This window comes from Trichechus manatus, unplaced genomic scaffold (genome assembly GCF_000243295.1).
Source record: "Trichechus manatus latirostris isolate Lorelei unplaced genomic scaffold, TriManLat1.0 scaffold00048, whole genome shotgun sequence".
Lineage (NCBI taxonomy): Eukaryota > Metazoa > Chordata > Mammalia > Sirenia > Trichechidae > Trichechus > Trichechus manatus.
In genome coordinates, this window is record NW_004443984.1 from 2,443,162 (window position 1) to 2,451,593 (window position 8,432).

Here is an 8,432-nt window from a genome sequence, read left to right on the forward strand (position 1 = left end):
GGAACCCAGTCCCCAAGTCGTCGGCTTCTTCCAAGTCTCCCCCGCCCCAGACCAACGAACCCAGCCACACCTGGCCTCGCGCACTAGCCGCGCCCCTGTTTAGTACAGCCTTCACGGAGCACCGCCGGGACCGCTGAGCTCAGCCCAGCCCAACCTGGCCGGGCCCACTGGCCACGCCCCTGGACTGGCCACGCCCCTTCCTGACTCCGCCCTTGTTGCCCGGGTCTCCCTCTTCACGCTCTCAGCCGAGCGGAGCAGCGAAGGGACGCGCGGCGCCAGCTCTCAGCGGACCCCCCCACCCCCGCACCCCGCGCCCATGGCTGCACCGGGACCCCGCGCCTTGAGGGCTGTGCTCTGTGGCGGCTGCTGCTGCCTCCTGCTGTGCGCCCAGCTCGCTGTGGCTGGTAACGCGGGACCGGGTCTGGTTAGGAGTCTGGGCAGGGAGACTTGGAGCAAGCCCTTCACCTAGCCGCCACCCAGGAGCAGCCTGGGTTTGGGAGGTGGGGAGGGGACCTTCCAGAAGTGTCAGGGCTCCAGGAGTGGGCAGAAGAAGGGGCCTCTAGCTGTGTGTGGACTGGAGCCCTGTATTGTATTATAGGCTCTGGAGTGTGGAGGATTAGGGAGCTTCAGATGTATCGCAGGGAAGGGACCCCAGGTATATCTGGAGAGGTGGCTTCAAATGTATCTGGTAATCCCAGGTGTGTGCAAAGGGAGGGGGCTCTGGGTGGATGTGGGAGAGGTTCTAGGTGTGTATAACCATGTGTTTATGGCAGCTCCAGGTGTGTAGAGGGGCTTGGGGGCTCCAGGTGATTGTATGTGGGAACCCAGATGTGTGCAGAGGGATGAGAGTCACAGTAGTCTGGGGCCCCTGCAGCTCTGGTTCAAGGAGTTGTTCCCTTGTCACCGCCCCCTCCCCGTCAGGTAAAGGAGCTCGAGGCTTTGGGCGGGGTGCCCTGCTGCGCCTGAACATCTGGCCAGCTGTCCAAGGGGGCTGCAGAGAGCTGGAGCTCTGTGAGCATTGTGTGGAGGGGGACAGAGCACACAACCTGTCAGGCTGCGTGTGGGAGCAATGCCGGCCCGAGGAGCCAGGTACGGGGTGGGAGTGGGCCCTCTCCATGTTGAGCGCCCCCAGCTCTGAACCTCAGGGCCTTAGTCCCTCTCCTCAAACCTCTCCCCTGCACCTTCTCCCACCAGGACGCTGTGTGGCCCAAGCTGAGGTAGTCAAGGAAGGCTGCTCTGTCTACAACCACTCGGAGGCGTGTCCGGGTAAGGGGGCTCCCAGTGGCCTAAGCCAAGTTGGAGGGAGGAGGCTGAAGTGTCCCCCAGCTATAGCCTGCCCTCCAGAAAAGACCCAACCTCTCCTGAGAGTGGCTCATGCCCTTGGAACACCTGGGCCCAGTCTCAATTCTGCCTCTAGTTGAGAAGTCCCTTCCCCTCTCTGCACTGTTTCCTCATCTGTAAATGGGTAGAGCTGGGCTGAGGGGTGGGGGTGTGGGGGTGGGGTCTAGGCCAAGTATGTGTATGTGGGTAGCTCTTCTTTTAATTTAAGGCAGAATGAGAGCTTCGGAAGTTCAAAATGGATGGGGGGCTTCCTGGAGGAGGTGGCATTAGAGATGAGCCTTGGAGGTGGGGATGGAGAGAGGGCACATCTGGTAGAAGGAACTGTGTGAACTAAGGCTTGAAAGTCTGTTGGGTTTATCTGAATCTGGGAAGGGGGTGCTGATCTGAGTCAAAAGTTAGGCTGTTGGCCTGAGCTGGGGTTTCCCTAGCAGTCAGGGGCTGGGAGGGCTGGTTTATTATAGATTCTCTGTCTCCTCAGCTGCCCACCACCAACCCACCTATAAACCGCAGACAATTACAACAGGTAGGTACTACCTGGGGAAATGGGGTGGCGGAAAGACCAGAGGTGCAGGGAAAGACAGACCTGGACTCAGGCACTGTCATGGTCGGTCACCTCAGGCCTCCGTTTCCAGATCTAAGCAAACAACGGGTTGGATGATACGTACTTCACAGAGTTGCTGTGAAAATTTTGAGATGATGGGTGTATAGTGCCTAGTTCAGTGTCTGACATGTAGAAGGCAATCAAGAAACCGTAGTTCCCCTCCCTTCTCCCACCACCATCAATTCTGGGAACTCAGGGTGAACTCTCAGGACCTGTCCTTGGTGCTGAGGGTGTGTGGTTCGGGTGGTCCTCAGTGACCACCTAGTGCAACCTCCGGGCCCAGACAGGGTCACAAAGCAGGTTCCCAGCATCGCTGAGGCAAGAACCCCGCCCCTTGATTCCCACTGCCCCCTCAGGGCTTGGAGGTCACCGGGCTTGGCAGTGGTGGTTGAAGAGGCTCTTGGTTAATTAAAGCTGGAAACACGATCTCAGAGGCTGAATTATTGATGGCTGTGCTCCCTCCGGCTTGAGCCCCAGATAGGCCTTGTATGGCTCATTTCTTCATCTTTTCCTTCTTATTCCCTGGTGCCCTTCTCTGGGACCACCCTTTGCCCTTCGTATTGTCAGACCCCCTCACACCACCCATATCCTCTGGAAGGTGGACCCATCTCACAGCCAGGCCCCTGTCACTGTCCCAGGATGATCTCCCACCCGCCAGCCCTTCTCTGCCCTGGGCACTGGGCCTAAGGCCTGAAATCAAATCCCTGGTGGGAGTTGATGGGTGACGTGGCACAGCTGGGAGCCACCCAGACACAGCCTGGCAATTGTGAGCCCTGACTCTACCCTCTAAGGGCCAGGGCACCCAGTATGAATCCAGCTCTGTCCTGACTGTAGAGTGACTTTAGGCATGCTGGCCCTCAGAGCCTAGTTTCTCCCTCTGACATCTACTATCTAGCCTCCGTTTACCTGCTCACAGGTGTTAGCCTGGCCCACTCAGGGCCTCGCTTCTTCCCTCTCTGAGGGCTCTGACGTCGCGTGGCTCAGGGGTCTGCAGGCTTAGGAGTTCTGAAAGAAGACCATGTCATCTGTGTCTGGGCTCTGAACACCAAGACCCAAGGCTGAAAGGGACTTGGGGCTGGTGGGTCTATCCTCACCCTGTTGGGACAGTATGGGATAGGCAAGCTGGAGGGGAGTCCAACCCACCTGTTGGGCCTGTGTGAACAGGAGGCCCAGAGAGGATGTGGGAGGCATAAGCCACAGAGCAACTCATAAACAGTGCCAGGCCTGGAGCCAAGGCCCCACCATCCCCTGCCACAACACTGTCCCTCCTCACCAGGCACTTCCCTACTGCCCATGTAGGATCTGGGCTGCAGTTCTGACCCTGGTATTCAAGGTCCCCATCGTGGGGGTGGGGCTGGAATCCTGGTCCATGGTGGCCCGTTATGACCTCCACCCTGCCCTGCCCCTGCAGAAAGCCCAATGGTCCCCGAAGCCCCTAGCCCTGGCTTTGATGGGGCCAGCTTCATTGGGGGTGTTGTGCTGGTGCTGAGCCTGCAGACGGTGGCTTTCTTTATGCTGCGCTTCCTCAAGACCAAGGACAGCACCTACCAGACACTGTGAGTAGCTGACCAGCCAGTGGAGTCCCAGCTAACTCCCCTACCCCACTTCTGCCCCTCATTCCCCTCAGTACCTAGGAAACTGTCTTCCCAATGGGGTAGCTCCAAGGACAATGACTCCTGCCCCCCCATGAGCCACACCCCTTGTCCTTCTTCCAGTTGTGGGGCTCTCTCTGCCAGACGTTAGCTGGGACCAGGACTCTGGGCTCAGCCTGGGCCACGTGTCTGGGAGCCCACCTGAGCCCACCTGTGTCTTTGCCCCCTCATGCTGCCAGGGAGGAGAACCAGTAGGTGACACCCAGGCAAGACTTTGGCCCTGCAGTCCTGTGGCCAGGGGTGGAGTTGGGGCCATGTGTGCGGTTTGATTTCCCTCTGAGAAGGGGACTGCACTTGAGCCCCTGTGTGCTGTGTGTGCTGTGGGGTGGGTCACCACAGCCCCCATTAAAGTGTATGATCTTCCATCCGCTGTCTGCTCTCTGGGGGTAGGGTCCTCGGCCCAGCTGAGGCAGGGCCACCTCCCTGAGAACCCTCTCTGTCTGGCCCCCGCAGAATCTGACCCTCTTCAGGCCTGGACTCCACACAGAGGGGAAAAAAGGACACGGAGCCTTCCCTCTGGTTCCCCCATGAGCCCTGGGGGTGGGAAAAACTTGGGCCAGCAATTCCTGGCCCCTGCAATCCTGAGCAGGCTCAGCACCTGATGCTGGACATTCCTTCCTGTCCTGAGCTGGCTTCTGCCGCTAAGAGCATCCCCACCCACCTTCTGTCTCATCCTCACCCCTGCGGTGGCCCCCAGCCTAGCACCTGGCTTCTGTGCCCACCTCTCCCCACTGACCTGGCGTGGGCATTGCCCCCAAATAAAAGAACTCTTTCCAGCACTGTGCTTCATGTCCTGTGTCCTGGGCTGCGTGTGGATTGGGTGGGGTGGGAGTATGGCCACTGTCCTCTCCTTAACAAGAATTCCACCTAGAACAGTTGCTGTCACCTCTTAAAATATTTTATCTGTTGTCTATTACACATGTTCTCCCCCCAGCCCTTTACAGATGAGGATACAGACACTCAGAAAGGTATGTATACTTGCTTAGGATCACACAGCTGCATGGGGCAGGGCTGGGATTTGAATCTGTTTTTTTCTGACTCCAAGGTGAGTGGAATATCAGAACTCCCCTCCAGAGGCATCTCTAGGCTCTCTCAGTCCCTTAAAGTTATGTTTTGACCCCCTAGTGTGGAGGTAGAGACCCCCCTGCCCATCCCTGGGCTCAGATGTCTTCTTTCCTGACTAACAACCTCTCCCATTGATTGGGCACTTGCTGGGAGCCAGCCTGTGGCTAGAGTGTCACAGCTTTCTCCTAGGACGTTGGAAGGCAATAGAGACTAATGGTTCGGAGTTCAGCCTGTTGAGGCCGCTGCTGTGTGTGAACTCAAGCAAATTATTTAACAGCTCTGGGCCTCAGCTTCCTTATCTGTAAAGTGGGAATAACAATAGTATCCATCTAGTGGGATGTGGAGAAGGTTCAGAGTGGGTGCATGTGCCCTATCTGCTTCATTCCATGACACCCTGTCCACCCTTCCAGCTGTGCAGCCTCTGGTCAAGCCTTCTGCACCTCCTTCCCCCACCCCAGCCTCCCCACGGGGTCTTCAGCTGAAGCTGGAGGGGCTCTGAAGGACCCTGGAGTTCACAGGTAGCTCTGCTACTCCCTGGCCCCACAGAGGGTTCACCTGCCCTCACATCACACGCTTATCTACAATGCCAAACACAGCCAATCCGACTCCCCACTCCTCCCCCTCCTCCCACACTGAATCCACCAAAGCCTCCTCAACCTCTCAGATGTCGGCCTCCCCTTGGAGTTCTCCTCCAGCTACTTGGATCTACTTCTGTTACCCAGCCTGCCTTGCTCTGTCTCTTCTCCAAGGCTTTGCCCATGCAGTTCCTCCTGTCTGGATCACCCTCCCCTGGCTTCTTCCCCCAGCAAAATTCCTTTTCCTTACCCCCTTCTTTATTAGATGTGTTATTTTCAAAAGTAGTAACTTCCTATAAGAAAATGTTTATATAAAGACTGATACAGAAGTTCACATAAAGAATGAGAATTGAACAGCCTGGTACTGGTACAACAACAGATACATAGACCAATGGAACAGAATTGAGAATCCAGACATATATTCATCCACCTATGAGCAGCTGATATTGGACAAAGGCCCAAAGTCCGTTAATTGGGGAAAAGACGGTCTCTCTAACAAATGGTGCTGGCATAACTGGATATCCACCTGCAAAAAACTGAAACAAGACCCATACCGCACACCATGCACAAAAACTAACTCAAAAAGGATCAAAGACAAATACAAAATAAAAAACGATAAAGATCATGGAAGAAAAAATAGGGACAACGCTCGGAGCCCTAATACGTGGCATAAACACAATACGAACCATAAGTGAAAACGCACAAGCACCGGAAGAGAGACCAGGTAACCGGGAGCTCCTAAAAATCAAACACTTATGCTCATCCAAAGACTTCACCAAAAGAGTCAAAAGACAACCTACAGACTGGGAAAAAATTTTTGGCTACAACAAATCCGATCAGCATCTGATCTCTAAAATCTGCAAGATACTGCAAAACCTCAACAACAAAAAGACAAATAACCCAATTAAAAAATGGGCAAAGGATATGAACTGACACTTGGCCAAAGAAGATATTCAGGCGGCCAACAGACACATGAAGAAATGCTCATGATCATTAGCCGTTAGAGAAATGCAGATCAAAACTACCATGAGATATCATCTCACCCAACAAGGCTAGCATTAATCCAAAAAACACAAAACGCTAAATGCTGGAGAGGTTGTGGAGAGATGGGGACACTTACACACTGTTGGTGGCAATGTAAAATGATACAACCACTTTGGAAATTGATTTGACGCTTCCTTAAAAAGCTAGAAATAGAAGTACCATACCATCCAGCTATCCTGCTCCTTGGAATATATCCTAGAGAAATAAGAGCCATCACACGAATAGATATATGGACACCCATGTTCATTGCAGCACTGTTCACAACAGCAAAAAAATGGAAACAAACTAGGTGCCCATCAATGGACGAATGGTTAAACAAATTATGGTATATCCACACAATGGACTACTACGCAATGGTAAAGCACAACGATGAAGTCATGAAACATAACATGGAGGAAGCTGGAGATCATTATGCTGAGTGAATTTAGTCAGTCACAGAAGGACAAATATTGTATAAGACCACTATTATAAGAACTCAAGAAAAGGTTTAAACACATAAGAAAACATTTTTTGATGGTTATGAGGGTGGGGAGAGAGGGTGAGGGTTATTTACTAACTAGATTGTAGATAAGAATTATCTTAGGTGAAGGGAAGGACAGCACACACTACCGGGGAAGTCAGCACAACTGGACTAAACCAAAGCTAAGAAGTTTCCTGCATACAATCAAACACTTTGAGGGACAGAGTACCAGGGATAGGGGTCTGGGGACCATGCTTTCAGGGGACATCGAGGGCAATTTGCATAACAAAGCTCATTAAGAAAATGTTCTGCATCCTACTTTGGTGAGTAGCGTCTGGGCTCTTAAAAGCTTGCAAGCGGCCATCTGAGATGCATCAATTGGTCCCAACCACCTGGAGTAAAGGAGAATGAACACCAAAGACACAAGGAAAGTATTAGCCTGAGACCAGAAGAACTAGATAGTGCCCGGCTACCACCAATGACCACCCTGACAGGGAACACAACAGAGAGAATTTTTCTTCCCTGGTCCCACTCACCAGAAATAACTATGGTTAACAGTATGTGTGGGAAACCCTGGGTGGTGCAAATGGTTAACACACTAGGCTGCTAACCTAAAGGTTGAAGATTCAAATACACCCAGAGGTGCCTCCGAAGAAAGGCCTGGCTATCTACTTCCAGGAAATCAGCGATTGAAAACTCTATGGAGCATAGTTCTATTCTGACACACATGGGGTTGCCATGAGTTGGAATCGACAGTAATTGGTTTAACAGTATGTGTCAGACCTTTTTCTGTGAATTTACAACATATATACTGTACACGGAACCCGGTGGTGCAGTGGTTAAGAGCTTGGCTGCTAACCAAAAGGTTGGCAGTTTGAATCCACCAGTCGCTCCTTGGAAACCCTATGAGGCAGTTCTACTCTGTCCTATAGGGTCACACTATGAGTCGGAATTGACTTGACGGCAGTGGGTTTGGGTTTTCTTTTGTACTGTACACACATTTAAAGAGCCCTGGTGGCACAAACGGTTAAGTGCTCAGCTGCTAACCGAAAGGTAGGTAGTTCAAACCTGCTCACTGGCTCCACAGGAGGAAGACCTGGCGATCTACTTCTGTAAAGGTAACAGCCAAAAACAACCCTATGAGGCAGTCCTATTCTGTCACATGAGGTCATTGTAAGTCAAAGTCAACTCGACGGCACACAGCAATAACATACGCACATTTAGCTCTTTTGAAATACAAAATGGGATCATGTTCTACACATTGTTCTACAACTTCACCCCTTCATCAGTGATCAGATTTGCCTTATGATTGCCCAGAGGTCATAATTTATTTGCCTGGATCCTAGTGGTCACACTGATGGTTATGAACTGCCATGATGAACAGGCTGGTCTGCTCTGGGCTGCAGATGAACAGGCCGGTCTGCTCTGGGCACACCTGTGGGAGCAGCTCAGGAGGACAGATTCCTAGAACTGGAATTGCAGGTCTCAGGGCATCCATCTCGTACATTCACCCAGCCAGGCAAACTCCACTCCACCTCCTCTGACACCCCCTGCACCTCAGCCCCTTCTCCTTCCCCCAGCACTGGGTCTGGCACAGAGGAGGCCCTTACGGAGGGTTTGCTGAATGAATGAGTGAGTGAATGAGCCCTCCCTCCCTTTCCCGGTCGCCTCCCCTGTCACCCTGTCACCACTCT

The 8,432-nt window shown here is 52.9% G+C and overlaps 1 protein-coding gene across 1 annotated transcript; it reads left to right on the plus strand.

Moving 5' to 3' along the window:
- The first annotated feature begins 316 nt into the window (after positions 1-316).
- Positions 317-3,502, plus strand: CD164L2 (CD164 molecule like 2). The gene is made up of 5 exons (XM_004377061.1): positions 317-404; positions 922-1,089; positions 1,195-1,266; positions 1,820-1,868; positions 3,358-3,502. Exons 1-5 carry the CDS (start codon positions 317-319, stop codon positions 3,500-3,502), a joined length of 522 nt encoding a protein of 173 aa, XP_004377118.1.
- Positions 3,503-8,432: the final 4,930 nt, after the last annotated feature.